Source organism: Cicer arietinum, chromosome 5 (assembly GCF_000331145.2).
Source record: "Cicer arietinum cultivar CDC Frontier isolate Library 1 chromosome 5, Cicar.CDCFrontier_v2.0, whole genome shotgun sequence".
NCBI classification, from domain to species: Eukaryota; Viridiplantae; Streptophyta; class Magnoliopsida; order Fabales; family Fabaceae; genus Cicer; species Cicer arietinum.
The window spans coordinates 64,511,255-64,535,915 of record NC_021164.2 but is presented as its reverse complement, the minus strand read 5'-3'; the positions used below and the strand labels follow the sequence as shown (position 1 = coordinate 64,535,915).

The window sequence follows — 24,661 nt, the reverse complement described above, 5'->3', positions numbered from 1 at the left end:
ATACATACATACATACATACATACATACATACATACATACATACATACATACATACATACATACATACATACATACATACATACACAATCAAGATGAAATCAATTGAGATACATACATACATACATACATACATACATACATACATACATACATACATACATACATACATACATACATACATACATACATACATACATACATGCATGCATGCATACATACATACATACATCCATACATACATACATACATACATACATACATACATACATACAGATACATATACAGATAGACATACAGACAGACATATACAAACAGACAGACAGAAACACAGATATATAGGCAGACAAACAAACAGACAAACAGATAAATAGATAATAGATAGATAGACAAACATATAGATAATAAATAGATAGACAGACAGATAGATAGGTTGATAGATATAGAGACATAAAGACTGACTCATAGACAGACATACATATTGATAGATTTACAGACAGACAAATAGATAGACAGACATATTGATAGCCAAACAGACATATTGATAGATAGAAAGACATATTGATAGACAAATATATAGATAGACATATTGATAGACAAACAGATAGATAGATTGATAGATAGACAGACAAACATACATACAGATAGACAGACAGAAATAGACAGACAGACAGACAGACAGACAGACAGACAGACAGACAGACAGACAGACAGACAGACAGACAGACAGACAGACAGACAGACAGACAGACAGACAGACAGACAGACAGACAGACAGACAGACAGACAGACAGACAGACAGACAGACAGACAGACAGACAGACAGACAGACAGACAGACAGACAGACAGACAGACAGACAGACAGACAGACAGACAGACAGACAGACAGACAGACAGACAGACAGACAGACAGACAGACAGACAGACAGACAGACAGACAGACAGACAGACAGACAGACAGACAGACAGACAGACAGACAGACAGACAGACAGACAGACAGACAGACAGACAGACAGACAGACAGACAGACAGACAGACAGACAGACAGACAGATAGATAGATAGATAGACAGACACACAGACAGACAGACAAACAGATAGATAAATAATAGATAGACAGACAGACAGACACACAGACAAACAGATAGATAAATAATAGATAGACAGACACACAGACAAACAGATAGATAAATAATAGATAGACAGACAGATAAATAGGTAGATAGATATAGAGACATAAAGACTGACTCATAGACAGACTGACATATTGATAAACAAACAAACATATAAATAGACAGATAGACAGACACCCATATAAATAGACACACAGATAGATAGATAATAGATAGACAAACAGATGGATAGGTAGATAGATATAGAGACATAAAGACTGACTCATAGACATACATACGTATTGATAGACAAACAAACAGATAAATAGGCAGATAGATAGAATGATAGACAGATAGATAGACAGGCAGATAGACAGACATACAAATAGATAGATAGACAAATAGACAGACAAACATATAGACAAATAGACAAACAGACAGACAAACAGATACATATAGACTGACTCATAAACAGACAGACATATTGATAGACAAACAGACATATAAATAGACAGATAGACAGATAAACAGATAGACAGTCATACAAACATACTGACAGACATACATACAGAGAGATATAGACAGACAGACACACAGATAGAGACAGAGATACAGACAAACAGACACACAGATAAATAGACAGACAGACAAACAGATAGATAGATAATAGATAGATAGACAGATAGATACAGACAGAGATACGAGCAAACAGACAGACACACAGATAAATAAACAGACAGACAAACAAATAAATAGATAATAGATAGATAGATAGACAGACAAACAAATAGATAGATAATAGATAGATAGACAGACATATAGAAAATAGATAGATAGATAGATAGATAGATAGATAGACAGACAGATCGATAGGTAGATAGATATAGAGACATAAAAACTGACTCATAGACAGACAAACATATTGATAGACAGACAGACAAACAAATAGATAGATAATAGATAGATAGACAGACATATAGATAGATAGATAGATAGATAGTCAGACAGATCGATAGGTAGATAGATATAGAGACATAAAAACTGACTCATAGACAGACAAACATATTGATAGACAGACAGACAAACAAATAGATAGATAATAGATAGATAGACAGACAGATCGATAGGTAGATAGATATAGAGACATAAAAACTGACTCATAGACAGACAAACATATTGATAGACAGACAGACAAACAAATAGATAGATAATAGATAGATAGACAGACAGATCGATAGGTAGATAGATATAGAGACATAAAAACTGACTCATAGACAGACAAACATATTGATAGACAAACAGACAGATAAATAGACAGATAGGGATGGGAATAGGCTAGGCCGTCCGTCAGGGGCCTATGGCCTGACCTACTTATGGTCTGGCCTGGCCTATTTTATAAAAAGGCTAGGCTCAGGCCATTTTTGAAGCCTATTTATTTAAATAGGTCAGGCTCAGGCTTATAAAAAAACCTATTAGACCCGACATGCCGACTTATATATATTTTATTATTTATAAATATTTATTATTATTATTATTATATTAATAATTTTATTTCCTATTTTAAATTCTATCAATTAAGCAATTACTCAGTAAGCATTCCATATTCAGTAGTTGTTCCATATTCGGTAGCATTCCATATTTGGTAGTCATTTCATATTTGATAGCTGTTTAATTAGTCAGTCATTCACTAGTCTTCCATATTTGTTTAAGAGGTAATAATGAGTGTGTTTGTTTAAAAGAAAAATCTATTATTTGACACAAAAAATTAATTTTTAGGATTTAAAGGATGTTTGTTTCATATTTTTTAAAAATTATTTTAAATAGGCTTCCAGGCCAGACCAGACTTTTAAAAAGGCCAGGTCAGGCCGAAAAAAAAGGCTATGATAGGCCGTAGGCCTAAAAAATAAATCGTAGGCCAGGCTCAGGCCTTTCAGACAGACAGACAGACAGACAGACAGACAGACAGACAGACAGACAGACAGACAGACAGACAGACAGACAGACAGACAGACAGACAGACAGACAGACAGACAGACAGACAGACAGACAGACAGACAGACAGACAGACAGACAGACAGACAGACAGACAGACAGACAGACAGACAGACAGACAGACAGACAAAAATTATTTTAAATAGGCTTCCAGGCCAGACCAGACTTTTAAAAAGGCCAGGTCAGGCCGAAAAAAAAGGCTATGATAGGCCGTAGGCCTAAAAAATAAATCGTAGGCCAGGCTCAGGCCTTTCAGACAGACAGACAGACAGACAGACAGACAGACAGACAGACAGACAGACAGACAGACAGACAGACAGACAGACAGACAGACAGACAGACAGACAGACAGACAGACAGACAGACAGACAGACAGACAGACAGACAGACAGACAGACAGACAGACAGACAGACAGACAGACAGACAGACAGACAGACAGACAGACAGACAGACAGACAGACAGACAGACAGACAGACAGACAGACAGACAGACAGACAGACAGACAGACAGACAGACAGACAGACAGACAGACAGACAGACAGACAGACAGACAGACAGACAGACAGACAGACAGACAGACAGACAGACAGACAGACAGACAGACAGACAGACAGACAGACAGACAGACAGACAGACAGACAGACAGACAGACAGACAGACAGACAGACAGACAGACAGACAGACAGACAGACAGACAGACAGACAGACAGACAGACAGACAGACAGACAGACAGACAGACAGACAGACAGACAGACAGACAGACAGATAGATAGATAGATAGATAGATAGATAGATAGATAGATAGATATAAAGACATAAAAACTGACTCATAGACAGACAAACATATTGATAGAGAAACAGACAGACAGATAGACATATAGATAGATAGGCATATAGATAGGCATACATATGGACAGACAAACATACAGACAGATAGATAGATAAACAGACAGACAGAAAGATAGACAGACAGACAGACTGATAGATAGATAATAGATAGATAGATAGATAGATAGATATAAAGACATAAAAACTGACTCATAGACAGACAAACATATTGATAGAGAAACAGACAGACAGATAGACATATAGATAGATAGGCATATAGATAGGCATACATATGGACAGACAAACATACAGACAGATAGATAGATAAACAGACAGACAGAAAGATAGACAGACAGACAGACTGATAGATAGATAGAAAGACAGATAGATAAGTAGATAGATATATAGACATAAAGACAGACTCATAGACAGACAAACAGACAAATAAGGCGGTACTTATCCCCTAGGTATCGGGCTCGAATCCCACTGAAGGCAAAAACTCGCTAGATTTCCATGAGGGAGGGGAGGGGGGGGGGGGGGGGGGGGGGGGGAGAAGGTCGAGAAAAATCATCTTACCCATCACCTTGTCCAAGTATCTCTAATGTGTTGAGTCACATGTTTTTATCAAAATCAACTTTGAACATGATTAAATATGATTTTTTTTTTCCATCTTCCACCACCTTGTTAGCAATCAAAATTCCATCAAGAAAATTCATCTTATCCATCACTGTGTCCAAATATCTCTAATGTGCTTAGTCATATATTTTCTTAAAATCAACTTTGAATAGATTAAGTTTGATTTATTTGCAGCATCCACCGCCTCGTTAACAATCAAAATCCCATCAAGAATTTGCCAACCTTCACAAAAGCAGTTTGAGTATAAAAAATGACTTTTTCGATTATATGTTTTAGACTACACATAACCCAATATAAGAAAAATAATTTTGAAAAAATTTCACTTTTCCCTTCCAACTCTTTTTCACACAACAACTATGATTCCTTTTTTATATACAACAAGTTCAAATCCTCTTGTACTTTATACCCAACAAAATAAAATAGTACTTTTTTTTTTTCTTTCCTCTCTTTCACTTTCTCTTATACTAAATAACTACAAAGTAATCTAATTTTCTACTATCATTATTTCCTTAAAGTTTCCTTTACAAACCAAACATAGTGTACATTATATATTACAAGTTATTATGTCTTCAATAGAGAAATGTTAAATACCCCCGTAAAATTTTAATTTTTCAATATAACTTCTCTAAAAATTACTACTTTTAATCCCTTCAATATTACTACACATAGAGTTTTTGTCCATACATTTAAGTCAATATATTTTTAAATTGTTTTTTTCTTTAAACATGATTGCAACATTATAAAAAGTATTTTATAAAAAATAACTAAAAGTGACATATTTAAGTCTATATTTTAGTTTTTTTTTATTTAAATTTTTCATTTAAAAAATTGATATTTAATTAATCTCTAATTAAAAAATAATAATTTGTGATGAAGTTATTATAATGTTTAAAACATGGTTAAAAAAAAAGGACACTTAAACACCTTTTATTTTAATAGAGACTAAAATAATTTATTGGATAATTTTATAAAAACTAAAAATTATATATTTTATATATTAATTAAAATATTGAAATTTTATATAAATTAAAAACATATTTAATTATAAAAAATTTTTGTTTTGAAGTACGTTGATTCTGTCTTCTCATTATATTTTAAGATTATATAAGTTTTAAATTTCTATTAAATTTTAACATAAGGTTTTTAGTCCTTATACATTTTTGTTTAATTTTTTAATATAATTTTTTAGTCCTTATACATTTTTGTTTAATTTTTTAATATAATTTATTTTTTTAATTTATATAACTACTTTTAATTCAATTCATACATATCGTATAAATATATTAATGTTTTTATAGTCATATTTAAGACATCATAAAACATCTACTTTACAAAGATTATAAATTTTGGTTGAGTGAATTTTATAATTTATAATTATGTGTAAAAAATATTTTAAAATCAAATATGTCTTTAACATCGTAAAATACTTTTGTTATACTTATCAGGAGTTTATATCGTTTAAAAAAAATTACATTTTATTAATTCAAACATAAGAAATATTAAATTTTTGTAGAGATTAAAACCGAAATGGTAAAAATTTACCGGGAGTATAAATTTATTTAAACTTATTTTACATCCTATTGAAATCCAGATTTCGTTCATTTTTCTATTTTTGGACAGATTTCGAATTTCTTTTCGTACAACTTTTAATATATATTTTTCCATTCTTGAATTTTTTATTCCCTCCAATTAGCTCGTGTCTTAAAAAAATTCCTATTTTCCCTCCACAACTTTGTTCTGCGAAATAAAAAATCAAATTCGAATCGATTCAAAGTCTGAAATTCACCCACTCCCCTATATATATACACTCTCTCTTATTGCAATACCCAAATCAAACCACAAACCCTCTTTTCTCGAAATTCCTCAATTTTTTTTCAAATCCAAATTCATTTAAATGGCTTCTTCCTTAGTCAGTAGCAGTGTCAGAGACTCTTCTCACTCATCATCTGGCGAGATCCATCTCTTTGTGGGTCCCATGTTCGCTGGTAAAACGACCTCCCTTCTTCGTCGTATTAAGTCTGAGGCTGACAGCGGCAGGTACTCACTCATTCGTTCACTCTCTCTTTCTTTTTTTATTTTATATTTTATATTCATTAAATAATTACAACATCGGTTCAAGACTCAATTACTTGCACTTGTTTGAATACCCGTTGCTTCAAATAAAATAAAATAAAATTTTAATTTTAATTTTAATGTTTAAGGTGATTTGAATAATGTTATGATTGTGCTAATGTTTATTTTATTAACTGTAAAGGAATGTGGCAATGTTAAAATCAAGCAAGGATAATAGATATGCAATTGACTCTGTTGTGACTCACGACGGGATCAAATTTCCTTGCTGGGCATTACCAGATTTGATGTTGTTCAAAGATAAATATGGCCACGAGGCTTATGAAAAGGTAATATCAATGTTCTACCCGTTATACTTTCTTTATTTTTTGATTATCCTTGCTAAGAAAAAAATATAACTTTTGTTAGATATATGATACTTTTACAAGTGTGGGAGAGTAATCATGTCTAATGCAGTTATAATTATCAATGATTTTGAATTGTGATCAACCTTGAAATAGTTGCCTATGTCTTGTAGTTTATGTCGTAATTCTTGATATTGTGAAATTTTGTAGATAAAATTATTGATGCAATTGCAATTATGGTAGTGAGGCTGTTGTTGATAGATGATTATTTTTCTTCATCTTGATATGATTAATTGTCAATTAATAATATAATGTATTGTTTGATGTAGAGTTATAGCTTTTGTCCATATAATAGTTGCTGAATGTGATAATGTTTTGGATGCAGTTGGATGTGATTGGTATAGACGAGGCTCAATTTTTTGAGGACTTGTATGATTTTTGCTGCAAGGCTGCTGATGAAGATGGTAAAATTGTGATTGTTGCAGGCCTGGACGGTGATTACTTAAGGTATTATTTGGAAGAAAAAAAACATTGTGGCTTTTAGTGTTTAGTTTTGCTCGAATTCATGTTTTGAAACTTGCCCTTCTAATTGTGAGTGTTATGTTTTTTAGGAGAAGCTTTGGCTCAGTGCTTCATATAATACCGATTGCTGATACAGTTACTAAGTTGACAGCTCGCTGTGAACTGTGTGGTAAACGGGCTTTCTTTACTTTGAGGAAGACGGAAGAAACACAAACTGAACTAATTGGTGGGGCCGATTTATACATGCCGGTGTGCCGCCGTCACTATGTGAGCGGTCAAGTTGTGGAAGCTGCCAAGAGTGTTTTGGAATCTCAAAATGTTAAAAGTGATTCTCTTCTTGAGGGAACTTCAGTTGTTTAACAGTAATTAATAGGAATAGGAATTGGCTTATGTGCATGTTTGGATTTGCGGTGAGTTTCACAAATGCCACTGTGATTTTGGTAAAAGACACACTTTAGAGCTTCAACTATCTGTTAAACTCACGATGACTCCAAACATGCCCTATATATGACCTTAACATGTTTACTTGATTCTGTTATGGTGTGTGATTCAGCCAGTTTGTTCAACAACAAACCATGTTGCGTCTCACATGATCTATTTGTTTTTTTACTAATTGAGTTATTATTATGTATGTGTGATAAAGGAGTTTGTTTAATATCCTACTTTCTCATATTATATTATGCATTGCTAATCAATAAAGATGTAATTTCTCAAAAGTTGGCATTTGGTTCCTGAGAAAAGTTTTTGGCTGCTCAATCCCCATTGTTATGTATCACTTCTTTGAAGTTAGGAAACAGCAAACAAGAGAATTTTATGTGTGCAAGTTAAAGAATATTCCTAATTTCCTCTAAACAGAAGCAGGCAAAACAGTCTCTTGAAGCACACTGAAGACACTTAATAGAAGCCATTGGTCTGTGTTTTAACCAAGTAACTTAACCGTGACTGAGGTCCATATAATAAACTATTAAGAATCGGCCAACACACCGTCAACCTTCTAACTTCAACTTACAAGTAAACACATTCTGCAACAATAAAAATTCCTCACAAAAAGCAAATTAATGCTTAGAGCTTTGAGTAGTTTCAAACAGATTTAAGCCTTTACTGATATCTCTTTTATGTACAAAGGAAAGATAAATAAAACTCTCACATCCAACTGGGTTAGAGTGGTGCTTTCTAAATTGTTTCAAGACAGGGCCATATGGGAAATGATTAATCAACACTATCTGCCTATATTGCTTTGAGAAACTCAAGAAAGAACTATGTAAAGATATTGCTTCTTTAACCGCTTCAACATTTTTATTGCATTCTCCTCTGAATCTATTTATAAGCAAAAATGGGTTAACAAAAACTGATGTTGGGCTGGGGGGAGCCCTTTACAATTTTTCTGGTATTATTACATTTACTCTATGTTATCAGCCTGTGTCACAGTTTATCCATGGACTACCATTTATACAGTATTGATTTTAATCCCTTGTAATTTGTTAGCATACAAATACTAGTTTACAGTATTGAATATGTAAATATGTATATGGGAATGAAATATCCATCGACTTCAATTATTCTCCAACTTACCAATGACCAATCTTATACTAGAGCTTGATTGTTGTAATTGGGCATAGTGCTATGGGTTTTGAAACTATTTTAGTGTTTTAGGTTTTTTATTTCATTGTCTTAGAAATCTAAGGTCGAACTATTAACACATTTTTCAACTACTCCCTCAGTTACGGGTGAGTATTTAGAAACATATAATACAAATAATGGTAAATACAGAAAATCAAATAATAAACATTTGAGTGTATATACACATAAATTTATTATTATTTTAATTGGTGTGTACTAATCTTAAATGATGGAAAAGGAAGACAGCAAGTATCCACTAATGTCCATTACATTTTTTTATATTGTTGTCCAATTTCTTCTAAATTTTTATTATAAATAATTTTAAATAAACTATTTTTAAAGTCATTTTTATAAATAATTGTGATATGTACTTTTTACAATGTAAGTGGAATTTTTTATATATTATAAATGCATAACAATTAAATTCAAAATCAATTGCAATACTCTCTTTTTTTTTTAAAGAAAATCAATTGCAATATTTTATCTATTTAAATTATGCATTTTTTTTTTTGCCTCAAAACTAACAATGTCTTAATAAAGATAATTTATTTTTATTTTTATTGTCTACGGTATCACTTAGTCGAAAATCAAAATATTTTTTTAAAACACAAAGACCTATTTATACATTTGACCTCTCTCAACATATTCATTTTAATAAACAGAAAATTGATTGTTACTTTACTTTTGATAGAAAAATAACTTCGAAACAAATTAAACAAACATGACTTACACTCTAAATTATTTGTAGTATAATTGTAATAATTTTTTTGAAATATTAATAGATAAATTAATATAAATTGAAATATTTAGCACGCAGCTGTAAGAGCTTCCAAATCAAATGCGAGTCTTTTTAAATTCTGGAAGGAAAAGGAAATAAAAAGTACACATATACACAGACCGGGCGAAGAGGGAGTGCGTAGCTAGAAGCGAACTTTTGTTTCCCGCCATCCCCCCTAAAAAAAAGCGAACCAATCAAATCCCTAATTTGCTTAATTACGCCTCAAATTCGAACAAGAAGATAGAAGAAATGTCGACATGGCAGATACTCTCCGACGCCGATAACAATTACCGGTGGCAAATCAACACAACAGACACTTCAAATGTTATTACATCTTTGCCCCTCACCACCTCTCCCCTTCCGTCAATGCACAATCTTCTCCTACACGCTTCTGAGTCACACCTTTTCCAACCTCAAGGTTCCTCTTTCTCTTCATTCATTAACCTTATTATCTTATTTTTCATAATTCTTTTTACTAATATTTGAATTATTATAATGTTCAGATTTTTTTTAAAGTTCAGCGAAGTGAATTTTGAAGTGTCTCTAATTGAATTAGTTTTTTTTTTTTGCAGGCGAAGAACATGCAATAGATGATAGTTTTGATTTCTCGAATTCTCTTTTCAAGACAGCTTCTGGAAGAAAAGTTACTATTTCTTCTAACGGTCTTGTTAGAGCTAAGACGTTATTAGGATTAGGATTGAAAGAAGAAGAAGAAACCGTTGGTGGTAGTTATATTCAAACTCCTCAGAATGCTAAGAAATTTTATGCATTTGATGAAGAATCACCTAATTTACAACTTATGGATAGTAGTAAAGTTACGAGTTCCGTGTCGTTTCGAAGTCCTTTAGTTGGTAGATTGAAAAATGGTTTTGATAATAAAATAGTGCAACCAGATAGTGTTAGTGGTGGTGCTAAACAAGCTCCAATTAAATTCCAAACTGCGGGGGGAAGGTCAATATCTATTTCCGGCGATGCACTGAAACGTGCTAGGAACCTTCTTGGTGATCCTGATTTGGGAGATTTTTTCGATGTAGGGGATTCGCTTTTCTCATTTCCAGATAAGAGACAAACCAATGCAATCACTTCCTCTGGTGGAAGAAGTGATTGTAGTAGTACTACTAATCATTTGGTCCATCAAATGACACCAGAGAGTAACCACAATGGCAAACACAATCACATGACAAAAAGTTTCACACACCCTTTGCAGCCTTCTAGACAAATGGAATTTTCAAATAAGTTTTGTCATGAAGGTAATGGGAATAACTTAATCATGAAATTTGATGATGTTGTGAATGAAAGTGATTGTGTCCGGAAAAATAGCAATACTTTTGGACAAAAACCCTTGTATGACAGGAATGGAGCGTTTGACTCTACAATAAACAGTTCTTCATTGAATGGTCTGTCTTCAAGAATGGATGTGCATGGAAAGCCGTTGGGTAGGGCATTGGTTGATATTTCCAATACCGTTAACAAAGTTCATACAAACAATAAACAGCCTGCTAGTGGGAAAAGGAGACTAGGATTAGGTTTAACTGTTTCTCCCTTCAAAAAGCCTCGCATTTCCAAATTTTCTGCCACTGGTGACCAAGATGTTGGAAACTTTCCTAATGGTAAGCGTGGTTGAAGATATTTTAGTACATTGTTTCACTTTTATTGGCTGCAAGGTCTATTATACTCATTTTGATTTTTGTGATTGTTAAGATTTGTCTCAATTATCATCTGGTGCTTCTGGATGTAAAAGAAAGCTTTCTACCAGATATCCATTTCAATACCCAAGGATGCACATCAAGGATTTTTTCGCAGTTCCTCTGTTAGAGCAGAAAGTGGTCAGTGTAAATAGTATATGATCATTGTTGTTTACCATCTTCTCCTAGGGCCTTATTCTCTAGGGTCTTGGTACTGGTTATGATTTGTACACCAAAATGAAATTTGTTGCAGCTTTTTCCCAACCCAGTCAAACAGGTGACATCAGGTAATGCAAGAGAGTACATATTCCATGATGGGTCTGTTGATAACGATATTGGAGCAGAAGCTTTTGTTCATCTATTGGCACAACATGGAGCTTCCTTGCATTTTGCTTCTAAAGAGTAAATTGCTTCTATCCTGAACCTGAACTTTTGCTTCCAGTCGCTATGGAAACTGTTATGGAATAATTTTGCTATGTAATTTTTTAATCTATATGATGTTATTCAAGGCCAGGTCAGTTAGGCAGTTGAAGCATGTCAGAAAGTAATTGCAACTTGATATATTCAATTGTTATGTGGATTATAAGAGCTCCTCTATGGTTAAATTTAATAATTTAGGGGAGTTAGGTACTTGGAGGATTCTTTGATTTGATGTGTTATGTATTACTCATCGCATTTTACTTAAACGATGTGATTTTTCCTAGTCTCAATTGCCTTAGTTTTACACCTTCGCTGCACATCTCTCTAGGTGGGTCTTGAATCATTACAAGTGGATTGTATGGAAACTGGCATGCTATGAGAGATGCTATCCAGCTAGGTGTTCGGGAAAATTTCTGACTGTATCAAATGTTCTTGAGGAGCTGAAGTACAGGTTTGCAACTGCTCTTAGACAACATATTTTAAGTCCATAAAATAAAACTAATGATGCATTTGGTGCATAGATATGAAAGAGAAGTGAATCATGGCCACCGGTCTACCATCAAGAAAATTCATGAAGGGGATGCATTGCCTTCTTCAATGATGACTCTCTGCATATCTAGTATTCACTCTGATCATGCTCTTGAAAGTGAGACATTATTTGAGGCACAAACCGGGGATCAAAGCAGGGAGGCAGTAAAGGTTGAACTAACTGATGGATGGTAAGAATTGCAACTTGCATGCTGTAGAAATCTTTGATTTCAGAATATAAGAGGTTCCCAGGAATGTAAAGGGGTTTTCTCTCGCAGGTATTCTATAAATGCCATTTTAGATGTTCCATTGTCCAAGCAACTGGCTGCTGGAAGACTGTTTGTAGGACAGAAGCTTCGTGTAATGTGCTGGCCTGTATTTATTGTTTATCTTACTTTATTCGACTATAACACAGATAATATTGAATTTTCTTTTCATATTCCTTATGCAGATCTGGGGAGCAGGATTATGTGGCTGGAATGGGCCAGTTTCACCTCTTGAGGTTTTTCATAGATTAGGATTATGATTATGATTGAGTATTTGTGTGTATGTGTATTCCTGTTGGATAGTTTCCTCAATTTTTGTTCTAATTTTAGGTGCCATCAACGGTTAGTTTATTGCTTCACATAAATGGAACATATAGAACTCATTGGGCAGAGCAGTTAGGATTTTGTAAGCATATTTTAGTTTGTGGATGTCATTCTAAGTTAGAGAAAATTAGCATCTTGTTCCTTGAGCTTATCTTCCTGAACAAATCTGTAGGTAAAGTTGCTGGTCCACCTTTGGCTTTCAGGTGCATAAAAAGCAATGGTGGTATAATACCTCTGACGTTGGTAGGAATTACCCGCATGTATCCTATTCTTTACAAGGAAAGGTAACTTAACGAGTTTTACCTGAAATATGTACAGTAAATTTCTTTTCAGAAATATTTTTCATTATGCAATTCAGAAAGTTAAGAACTATTTTCCTTATTAGGTTAAGCAGTGGTCGATCTGTTGTCATATCAGAGAGGATGGAAAATAACATGATGGAGCTGCACAATCAGAGGTGACTTATCAAATTATTCATCAATAATGAAAGGAACTTATCTGGGCTAGATTTTAAAGTTCACGTTCCTTTTCCAATATACTTGCTAGAAAGGATTAGATTAGATTCTGAATACAATTAAGGGTTGGTGGGCCTAGTGTCTAGAAGCAAGACAATGAAAGGAAACTTCTTATTTATCTTGTTTTGTCTCATTTCACATCTCATACAACGATTACTTGTACATAACTCTTAGAAAAGTAATTCCTAATCAGTATGGTATAGTGCCTTATTTTTAGGATCTACTAGTGTTTGCTTTTATTATTGGATGGAAAATATGCATAATAACTACAAATTTTCAGAATTATCATCTTTATAAGGTATTGGGTCGCTAGTATCCTCCCTATTTTAATGCTAATATTACTATTATAAAGATATGTAAGAACGACGGATGATTGGCATGCCAACTGCCAATTATTGTGAAACTAATCAGTGGGAAAAGCATGAGGTGATATTTGATAATAAATTAAAAATATGAATAAGAGGCATAAATTAATAAAACAGAGTAAATTGTGTTGAAAAAAATAAATACATCAATAAAATGATCAACGGAGTCCTATTGATAGTTTCTGCTATCCATTTTTCTTGTACTGTCCGACTTCAATCTATTGGAAACATAGTTTTTAATCTCAGGAGAACTCTATATTTCTGCAATTGAAATTTATTGCCTTTAAAATCATTTTTGGTATACATCACATATGATTTCATACGTGTTTGTGATAAGTCATCCTTTAGCTAGTCAGTCAGTTACCTAGTGACTTAGTAAGTCAGTGACTTAGGCATGTGAGATAATATGCTATAAATAATTGATAGGAGAGATTAGAGAGGGTATATTTGGTTTTGGAAAGGAGTTGGAGTGTAACAAAGTTTACTATCAATAAACACCATTTTCTTCTATGTTTTGACCTAGTTCTTATCTGGTTGCTTGAAGGTTTGTAGTCATGAAATGTAATAATCCAAGCTGTTGAACATAAGACTTCAATGGATTTCTTCTTAAATATGCCTGATCTAATATAAGATAAAAATGGGAAAGGACCTCATTAGTATTGAACTATTGATACTATGCTGTTTATTTACTCTGATCGATAAGTGTTCAACTTGAATAATGATATGATTTTTTGGCTATATGGAGCACCAAGTAGGGACCTTGGGACCAACTTAGCAGTCTTAACTTTTCTATGAAATATAACTTCTGTTGCCACTTCAAATTTGGATATGGTTAGCTGCATTGTGAAGTGCATACAAATAAGATGAAACAAATAATTGTGACTATTGTGCATATAGGAAACCCAGAAAAGGATTAGGTGCTTACAATGCGGGTGTGGTTGTTATTTTCACATTTCATTAATATGAATTTTGTTTATGTTCTATGACTGATCACCTGTATGGTGTTAGACGCTCAGCTGTTGTAGATGACATTGTTTCGGAGTATCAGAAGGACATAAAGGGTTCACATATTTATGATTACGACGACAGTGAAGGGGCTAAAATTTATAAGATGCTGGAGACAGCTGCAGAACCCGAATTCCTAATGGCAGATATGACTCCGGAGCAACTTAGTTCTTTTGCTGCTTATAAGGCCAAATTAAATGTGAGGTTATATCCCTATATTAGTAGAAGTCTATATGCAGAAAGATATTTATGGTTTCACATTCATCTTCAGGCAATTAGACAGACAGAAATGGAAAGTTCAATAGAGAAAGCTTTGAAAGATTCTGGCTTGGGAAACAGAGAAGTAACACCATTTCTGAGGTTGCGGGTAGTTGGATTAACTTACAAAACTCGACAAGAGAAGCCTAAAGAGGGCATAGTAACAATCTGGAATCCAACACAGAAGCAGGTGAGTCTGATGAGCCAACTGCATAATATAATAATATTTTCTTGTATTAATATTTTTCAGCATTTCTCATGCATGCCTAGCAGGTTACTATACACTTCATTTCCTTTCTTCCAATACCATACCATAAATGTTTATCATGGACATCAAAAGATTGCTCACAATTTCAGAATTTCTTTATATTGTGTTACAATGTGATAGCGTCAGGAGCTGGTAGAGGGAGAAGCATATGCAATTGCAGGACTCATACCATCGGACTTTGATTCAGATGTCCTTCACTTGCAGACTAAAGGATCTTCTACCAAGTGGTTGCCATTATCTTCTAATGCCAAAGAACAGTTTAAGTAGGTATCTAGCAATCAGAATATGATGAAAAAATAACTGAATTTCTACTGGGCTTTATGTTATCGTTATGGAAATTCTAACCCACCTTATTGTGGTCCTTTGTAGGCCATTTTTCAATAATCGGAAATCAATCCCATTGTCAAGTTTGAGTGACATTCCCCTTTCCAAGTATTTGGTTGCCTTAGTCCTTTTATATATATCGGTGTGCTAGCAGTAAAAAATGAATTGCAAGAAAATATTTGACATAGCCGTGTTATTATTCTTATACAGTGAGTTCGACGTTGTTGCATTTGTTGTGCACGTGGGAGAGGTTTATACATCGAGTCAACAGATGATGCAATGGGTTTTTGTGACGGATGGATCCATCATGTATGGTTTACAGTCAGAAAAGTTAATGGACACATTGCTTGCCATCTGCTTTTGTTCCCCATTGATTGATTGTGATTCATTTCCACCAATCAACCACAACCTTGCTGGATCTACGGTAATTACATTGTTCTATACTTTGTTACTGCTATTTTAAGCTATTAAATTATAGATTGGGATTCGATTCCATTGTTTTAGGATGTCTAGTTTGGGAAACACTACTAATTTTGCATTACTTTAGAAATTAGATAAATTATGTGTTTTTGTTATATGCAGGTTGGTTTCTGTAATCTTATTAAAAAGGACAAGGACCATACAAACCATGTCTGGGTTGCTGATGCTAATGAGAATTCAACGTATTATTTGAAATTTGATTCCCCAAAGTGTTGTCACCTCAGAAATGCTGCCAACTCTGTCAGAAGATGGGCCACTGATTCTACCTTGGTATGCACATCATGGAACTCTACTGCATCAAAACCTGTGCTGCACGGTTCAATTTCTTATAATGACACTTTGTTTCTTTTCTTTCTGCAGATAGTAGAGAAACTCAAAGAAAAGGTGGTGGGCATAGTTGGTAATTGTAAAGCCTAGATGGAGTTAGGAAGGGGAACTGTGTAAAGATATGAGCATGTTGCTCTATTGTCTTAGTAAGATTAATCATTTCTAAATCCATGACCACATTGACGTACTAAAAGTTAACTGGTCTTTGACCCAAAAACAAGTTAACAGGTCTTTTGAAAAATATAATGTTAAGTGTGTTCCTTTTGAGGAATTGTAAATGTAAATTTTATCAAAATGATATTTATTTTCTATGCAGTTTTGATGTAGCATGTATAAAATAATAGTTGCAGAGTTATTGATATCTAAGAAATATTTATATAATTAAATTTATAAGTGGATATATTATATACACTACTATATAATCATATACAAATTTTTAACTATATTTTTTTATATAAGATAATTTATAGAGCACTGCTAAATACATAAAGTAGTACTCACAAGAATGGCAAGAATGTCTATGTACGATGATATTAAAAAAATTGAAGTTATTAAGTTCGGTTTTGACAAAAATCATGGGCGATGGTTGGTGATAATCTACTGTTGCCAATAATTCGCGTTAACATCGAGCATTATCCTAATTCATATTATGAAGCTTGTGTTAAACAATACTGAATCTACCTAGTTTTACACAATAATCGACAACAAAACAACATTGAAGAACGCACTAATGTACCTAACACTAATATTAACCAATGACTTAACATGTTCTGCTAGATTGGAGAGGCTTGGATTACTCGGATAATGGTACATGAGATGAACCATTCTTGAAGCATTAAGGCATAAATTAGTAAATGATGATTGAAATGGATTTGCGATCTTCATTGATTGGTTGATACATTCAATTTATTTGAAATCAAGCAGGCATAATCTGTTCTGTGACGTATTTTGATGTTCGCTTATGTAACAGTTAAGACAGTCATTATTTTCATTAGAACATGACATTTAACAATAATGTGATTGATTACACACTTAAACTATTGTTTAACATTTTGTTTTAAAGAATGTAATTTGTAGTTAATTTATAAACTATTTTGGTAGGTATTATTAGATATCTTGAAAGCAATTTATGAACAATTTTCTATTTTTTGGTTTGAAAGATGAAGAAATAGATAGAAAAACTCTAACTGATTAAAATTTATAATTTTTTTTCACCTAAAAACAATTAATTAAATTAAGTATAAATCATTATTTAAGTTCTTGAAAGTATAAGACACTGTCATTTTGATATCTGACTCAACAAAAAATTAAATTAGTCATTGAATAATCAAAATAATCTTTGAAAAATATATATCACCATCATTAAAATCCTTGAAAAATACAATTTACTATTAAAAGAGTCTATTACTGTCGTAACGTCAAATACTAAATTAACTGACATTTTAATATTTCAATGACTCATTTAAGTCTTTTAGAGTCATTGGACAAACATGACATAATCTTATATTTTAATAAATTTAAATAATAGTTTACCCTTAAATTAATTTTTAACTAAATTTTATTTAGATTTACCAAATCATAACAAACATATTTGACTCCTATAAATTGACAGTTAACTTTAAAAAATAAAGTAACTATTGACCATTAAATGAATAGTTAAAACTATATGTACATGTATGACCAATTATGTATAACTATAGTACTTTTTTTGTTTCCATTTAAAAAAGTAACATCGAAAACATTTTCAACTTAAAAAAAAGACCAATTTATGATGAAAAAAATTAAATGATTAATTTGATACAATTAAATAACCAAATTATATTTTGCCTATTTGCTTATACATATCAGCCATTCAAAGGATAATGATTAATACCAAACATTGTTTCCTCCTATTGAGGTTTCCAACTAGATATATTAAACCACTCACGCGACCAACCTATTGAGGTTGTCAACTAGAAAAATGTTTCCCCTCAGTACTAGAAATTCATTTCTCGTTCAAGTAACCAATACCAAAATAGTGAAATCAGAAACCAAAATGATCCAAACCACTAGAGCAAGCTTTCACATCGGCGAGGCATTAGTACAAAATGGGTAGAGGAAACAACTGATTCAAAACAAGTAATGTATGCACAAAAGCTAGAAGTATAATGTGAAACACAGAATATTACCATGATTGATGTCCCGGTAATAACAATACTTCCCACAACCTTACTGAGATTTCTTAAACAAAATTTGGGGCACGTCTGTGCCATCTAGGTTAACTGTACATACCACATATATTTACTCATTTTTACTGGTCAATCGAAATTGTATTTACTTTTCAATCTCAACAGAAGAACATGGAGGTCTTGACATTTTTATGCAATCTCGGAAGCTCTGGAATGGGGACGTTTCCCTCGGAATCAGGAGTTAAAGATGCTTCTGATAAATCATCAAAATTCAGAAACTGTCCCATTTGAGCTGCAGCATGGTGGGCATAGCATATAGGTGCCACTGAAGAAAAATGGAAGGGGAAATTAATATAAAAAAATTATATTTAAACATTGTCATGCAAAAGAAAATTCTGATGGCATACCAATTGAGGTTGCATTTGTGCTCCTTTGGTTCCTAAATTAAGAAAAAATCTAGTAAGCAAGGAAATATGGGGGTAGGTCAAACATGATATATAAACAAGTGGTAGAATGCATACACGTAACACAGCGAATTGATCAAATTTTGCAAGCCATCTGGTGAGAATCCAATTTCGTCAAGCAACACGTGATAATGTACAGGCCTAGATGTTCCCTAATAGAGAAGAAAAGGCACATTAAAGTTTAAACAGGTGAAACATCAACACACTTCAACTGGCTGTGAGATATTTCACTGGTACCATATGCTCTACTAATGCTTGTAAAATCAATATAACAGGAAAAAAAAAAGTGAGGAAACTAGAGAGGAAAACCTACAATCATTCCAGCGTGAGTACACATGTAGAAATCGTAATTTCTTGGATGCACGATTTTTGTGTCGACGACGGTCCCTGTAGAGGAAAATTTATGATAAAATGTTCCCACAAGTTTGTATATATACAGGACATGAAAGTAGAATACCAGGAGGAACATTTTCCTGAGCATTAGCTTGAAACAGCTTTGTATGGTGATTCTTCTGTGCCACAATTACAGTGAACTTGGGAACATCAACCTCCTCAAGATGTTCATAGGCCTGTAATTACAACAGTTTATCATCACCCTAGAATTAATCAGCAAAGGATGTCATTTAATAGGGTTGGTGATTCAATTAGGTTCTTCTTTAGATAAATTTTGTTTTAAAAATGCTAGTAAGAAGAAAAAGCTATATAGAAGGCTATTAGTTATTTTTTCCGTGCAAAACAATTGAACCCAAATAAATGCAAGGAACAATGAACAACTAACTTCAAGGATAGGAGTAACCAATCCGATAATCAAATTGATCAACAAAAAAGGGAGGGTTGCACACAACCTTTATTATCTGGTTAAGCTCCATATTCAAAACCTGATTAAATTGTGATTCACCAACTCCATCCCTGAACAAGAAAACATATCAGAGAGTAAATAAAAACCATACAAGAGATAAAGGAATTTGATGCGACTATAAGTGAGTCCATTTCCAAAAAAAAAACTTAAACTTCATAACCATTCATCAAATACCAGTACAATATAAACTAATAGTTAGATTTATCAATAGTCGAATATGATTAGCTTCTTCGAAATTAGAATTAGACACTTAATGTCTGTGTGTATTATTTGTTACTGATTTGATTGAGTAGCAAGTATAATCTAATAAATATCCAAGCACTCTGAGGAATCCTCCCTTAAAAGCTAGCTATCAAGGGAAAAAAAAAATCACGCCACTTAGAAACTCCATCAAGCATCTCATACTACTTAATGTGGGACCTAGGCAGCCCATAATGCCCAAGTGCTTATCATTGCACCACCCCAAGAATCGACATTTTGGCATTCGCATTGTAGAACGTTCTACTTGGTCTTTGCTAGTTGCACCGGATGATTCCGTATAACTCTCTTAAGGTGGGAAAGTTAGAACACCGGATACTGTTAAACTGTTTCTAGCACCAATAGCTTATAAGCCATCACATCACCAAATGTGATAACTAGAGACTTTACACACTAATTAACCCACATATTTAGCACATAAAACCCTCATTTTATTTTTAGTTGATTTGGGCTTAACGTTGTTTTAGATAACTGCACATGTAACAATGGAAACTTTATTTGTGTTTTCCCTATTTCTTAAACAGATTTTCCGAAACAGGAAACAATGGACAGTCTTACAATTAAAAATTATTAATAGGAAACTAAAACAGATAACTTTTTTTTTTTGGGTATATAAAACAGATGACTTTTCTCAAACCAAATATGCCCTTAATTCTAGAACATGCATGGAAAAATCATCTCTCTCATAATTAACCCACAACATTGCAAAATGTTCTCAAATGAAAAAAGTGGAGAAGAAACTTCAACCATTTCCGAGTAATAAATACAAATAGTTACATAACATCTGACCTACAGACAGTTAGTTCACCTAAAAAACATACACGATGGATATCTAACAAACGTAACAGTGATAGAATGAAACCTGAAGAGAATAATTTGAGTTGGTTTGCTTCCATTACTTGAACTATAGAAATCTAGAAGCAATTCCCTGCAAGATAATATCATTTAAATTTTCAGTATGTCTCCATACATGTACACATCACATCTACAGTGCTAATGTGTGTTGCAGTCTGCAGAACTTCTAGAATACTATAGCATAATTATGTTAACTTCTACAACATTCCAACGCTGTGACTGTTCTCTTAGATAAATGTCAAATAGTTAGGGATACGTAAGATTCTGTTGAGTCTCATAAGTGGATTGCTCTAAACTAACTGAAACTCAGGTATAAACACTGCTGTAGAATATACACTCTACACACAAAAGTTACTAAGTTAGAAATCAATTTCAAAAAGCATTAAATTTTCACTTTCAATTTCACTTCAAAGTTGCAAGTTTTATGGTTCATTTGCAAGTTTCAAAATGTTGAGCATTACATCTAGACACGAGATCGTAAATTGGCTTGTTCAAAATGAGATGAAATTTGGGATACTTTTTTTGTTTGCATTTTCCACTAATAAATACTAAACAGCCATAGTTCAATATATTTACTCAATCAAACCTGATAATGCCGTCATCATTCCCATTATCCAAAGGTTTGAATAGAGCATCAATCATCTCTACCTTAGGTGACTGTGTTCTCACAGATGCTCTATACCTTGAAATTAGAGGCCAACATCGAGATCCAACAACCTACACTCCAACATTATAAATCAGAATATGCTGTAGAGATGACCGAAAAACAAAACACCTTGTGGTGCAAGGCCAATATAGCATTGTGATTGTTTGTTTACAACAAAAATAGGGGAAAAAACCAAAACACGAATAGGCTTACAGCTGCTATTGATGGAATATCTGATTGGCCAGGGGAACCATGAGAGACATCCATCCCTAAAATCATTGTTGGGGTATCTTTAATCAAGGGAAGATGCCCAGAATGCTCTAGTGCCAGCAAAGAATTTATTCCTCCAAGCTTATATGAGAATATAAGTACAATTTTTTTAAAATTATGCATAATATTATCCAGTCAAATTAAGCTAGATGTTATGCATTTAAATATATCATGGTTGTAAAGTAGTTGTTTACCTTAGAATTGATTTTAAGAAGTACATTAGTAAGGTATTGATCAGTGATCTTGAGAGGGGAAATGCACTGTGTGACAACACCAACTTCACTCAGGCACTTCTTTTTCCAAGGCCCTAAAATTTGCAAAGAACACAAGGTGAATAAAAATATCAAAATAAAGGAAGCCTTGGAAAGTTTTGCTGTAAGAAATACCATAGATGTCACAGTTTTTCCTCTCTGGCAAGACACAAAGAATCAAGTCGGGTTCTTTAGTAAGTTTTGATGACAGCAGGTCAAACATCTTTTCAACCCTTGCAACAGGGTTAGATTTTCTCATTAGTGCTTCTTCCTCTATTAAAGAATATGGCCGTTCAATATTCTGTGAAAATACTTAGGCACATGAGCCAGTCAATCAAATGAATAATAAGATGACAGATATGTATACTATGACACCTTAGAAAATATATAATACATACAATTCCCTTGCTCATTCCACATTTGATCAGCTCTCTTGTTAAGTAACTAGTATCACAACGTGCAGAAAAGTTGACAACAGCCCAATAATCAATATCTGATGGTCGTAGAAGTGTCTGTAAAAAGGGAATATAGAACCATCAACTACTGAACTAGTCAATTAAAATTGAGATAAGTCTTAAGAAAGAGAAAGCCTTGAATACTTTCTGAATGTGAAAGAATAAAGCAATACCTTCTTATTAAAGTTCCACCTTCCATTATTGGGGAAGCAGTCCTCATTCTTACCTACCTTCAACTGTGTCTCAAAGAAAATTGTATTAGAGTGCATTTATTTCTCAATTATTTGAATCAAACCGACTCCATTACACCTCTTTTGCTGTTATTTCTCTCTCTCTGGCTCCCCGGTGCCCACAAAAATGAGAACAATATTGCAGGTTGGTGCTTACCTTTGGGGTCTCAAGAACTCGACCTTCAACTGGAGTAAATTGCTTGTTGACAGAAATGCCACATGCCGCAAGAACAGCATCATCATCATAGCAAGAATTTCCTATAGCCTGTAAACTTAATGAGTTTTAATACATCGTCATTAAGAAAACCGACACAAATACAAATATCTATAACCATACATTTGTCAGAATTTTGATTCTTTCATGAGGCTTCTGGCGTGACTTTTCTACTAAAGATGTTCTTTGGACAGGTGATAATGCCTTTGTATACCGCTGGAGGGGAACAAGTGAACATAGCTACTCCAAAAGGATAGAGGAGGAGAAATAATTAGCAGATGTAGTTGTTCCAAAGGAAAAAACAAGAAAATGGTCCATTCGGGCATAGAATTGAACAAACCTCCAGGGGAAAAAAGATGGGCCGATTTGGCTTCCCAACATCAAGACACGGAAGGTAAGCAGAAGATATCAGCTCAATGCCGCGGTGTTCAGAAAAATACTCATATACAGTAACATCCACTGTCTGCTCCCCATCATTGTCTTCTCCATTTTTTAACTTCATACTAAAACTGCCGAAGAGCTAAAAGTTTATGTGTTTTTCCAGTCATGAAAACATAAACTTTTGTTTTCCCTTTATCTTAGATTTAAAGTTAAAAGAATAAACACTTGACCTTCAAAAAAGAAAGTGCTTACAGTTGTTGAATGCAGGGTTTCTCACTCAAGCCAAAAATTTTAAATTCTTGATTGCGATGACTAGCACGTATCCTTAAATTTTTAAGCATTCTTTTCGCCTACAGAATATCCAGAAAGAAAAATGCCTTTCAGAAAATTACTACTGCTGAGTCGTGAACCTTAGTTAGTTGTTTGTCACCTTTGCCCAGTCAATATAACGAGGTTCCTTCACATTCTGGTTGGATAGGAGAAAATCAATTACAGGTCCAGGTTTTACGATCATTGTTGTGGATACATCTGAAATAAATACGTGAAGAACATAAATGATAAAATAATACAACTTTGTGATTACGGAATTTCAAGATAAGTATGAGAGCATTCCTACCCATATTAAGAGACAATCCTCCCTGTGTAAGACGAAAACTGGAATGAAAACCCCGAACTCCTGTTACTCCACCTCCAACATCGATGAAATTCCTTGAGTCATCATGAAAAAAAGATTGCCTTACCAAGAGACACCCTCTTACCACACAGAAGACAGGGTTCAACTATGTTAGATCATGCACTTAATGATTAAATCTCATACACCACAATTTCAAGATACTACTTTAATTTTATCCTTATAGAATGTGCGGATACCTGTTAGCTGCCTGCTGCCTCAGCACAACATCGAGCACCCTCAATGCATCCTGAGAATTAGCATGTGACTC

The 24,661-nt window shown here is 33.5% G+C and overlaps 3 protein-coding genes across 6 annotated transcripts in view; 2 read left to right on the top strand and 1 right to left on the bottom strand.

Annotated features, from left to right (window-relative positions):
• The first annotated feature begins 6,339 nt into the window (after positions 1–6,339).
• On the top strand, positions 6,340–8,205 carry LOC101498629 (thymidine kinase a). Its single transcript, XM_004502125.4, has 4 exons — positions 6,340–6,607; positions 6,825–6,969; positions 7,370–7,491; positions 7,596–8,205. The coding sequence occupies exons 1-4, from the start codon at positions 6,465–6,467 to the stop codon at positions 7,864–7,866; spliced, it is 681 nt and encodes a 226-aa protein (XP_004502182.1). The 5' UTR covers positions 6,340–6,464; the 3' UTR covers positions 7,867–8,205.
• A 1,750-nt stretch (positions 8,206–9,955) lies between these two features.
• Positions 9,956–16,984, top strand: LOC101498291 (protein BREAST CANCER SUSCEPTIBILITY 2 homolog B-like). Of its 4 annotated transcripts, XM_004502124.4 has the most exons (18): positions 9,958–10,322; positions 10,477–11,514; positions 11,606–11,730; positions 11,843–11,991; positions 12,338–12,460; positions 12,531–12,728; positions 12,816–12,897; positions 12,989–13,039; positions 13,134–13,209; positions 13,300–13,411; positions 13,513–13,584; positions 15,016–15,211; positions 15,284–15,460; positions 15,659–15,801; positions 15,908–15,970; positions 16,073–16,286; positions 16,445–16,612; positions 16,703–16,984. In XM_004502124.4, exons 1-18 carry the CDS (start codon positions 10,154–10,156, stop codon positions 16,757–16,759), a joined length of 3,213 nt encoding a protein of 1,070 aa, XP_004502181.1. In that variant the 5' UTR covers positions 9,958–10,153; the 3' UTR covers positions 16,760–16,984. The 4 variants fall into 4 exon arrangements, 3 of the variants coding, with proteins under 3 accessions (XP_073225419.1, XP_073225420.1, XP_004502181.1); XR_012163315.1 differs by lacking the exons at positions 16,445–16,612; positions 16,703–16,984 and having other exon boundaries at positions 9,956–10,322; positions 15,659–15,805; positions 16,073–16,123; XM_073369318.1 differs by lacking the exons at positions 16,445–16,612; positions 16,703–16,984 and having other exon boundaries at positions 9,956–10,322; positions 16,051–16,216.
• A 1,777-nt stretch (positions 16,985–18,761) lies between these two features.
• Positions 18,762–24,661, bottom strand: part of LOC101502569 (protein argonaute 16-like) — an 8,384-nt gene continuing 2,484 nt past the window's right edge. The window contains exons 6-25 of the mRNA XM_012716337.3: positions 24,591–24,658; positions 24,337–24,473; positions 24,151–24,248; positions 23,973–24,070; positions 23,680–23,848; positions 23,463–23,579; positions 23,283–23,390; positions 23,069–23,131; positions 22,839–22,952; positions 22,576–22,741; positions 22,384–22,496; positions 22,133–22,270; positions 21,860–21,990; positions 21,281–21,346; positions 20,147–20,210; positions 19,759–19,870; positions 19,615–19,688; positions 19,359–19,453; positions 19,245–19,276; positions 18,762–19,162 (exon numbers count right to left, since the gene is read on the bottom strand). Of these exons, the coding sequence (XP_012571791.1) occupies positions 18,996–19,162; positions 19,245–19,276; positions 19,359–19,453; positions 19,615–19,688; positions 19,759–19,870; positions 20,147–20,210; positions 21,281–21,346; positions 21,860–21,990; positions 22,133–22,270; positions 22,384–22,496; positions 22,576–22,741; positions 22,839–22,952; positions 23,069–23,131; positions 23,283–23,390; positions 23,463–23,579; positions 23,680–23,848; positions 23,973–24,070; positions 24,151–24,248; positions 24,337–24,473; positions 24,591–24,658 (2,130 nt within the window). The 3' untranslated portion in view covers positions 18,762–18,995. The remainder of the gene's footprint in view (positions 19,163–19,244; positions 19,277–19,358; positions 19,454–19,614; positions 19,689–19,758; positions 19,871–20,146; positions 20,211–21,280; positions 21,347–21,859; positions 21,991–22,132; positions 22,271–22,383; positions 22,497–22,575; positions 22,742–22,838; positions 22,953–23,068; positions 23,132–23,282; positions 23,391–23,462; positions 23,580–23,679; positions 23,849–23,972; positions 24,071–24,150; positions 24,249–24,336; positions 24,474–24,590; positions 24,659–24,661) is intronic.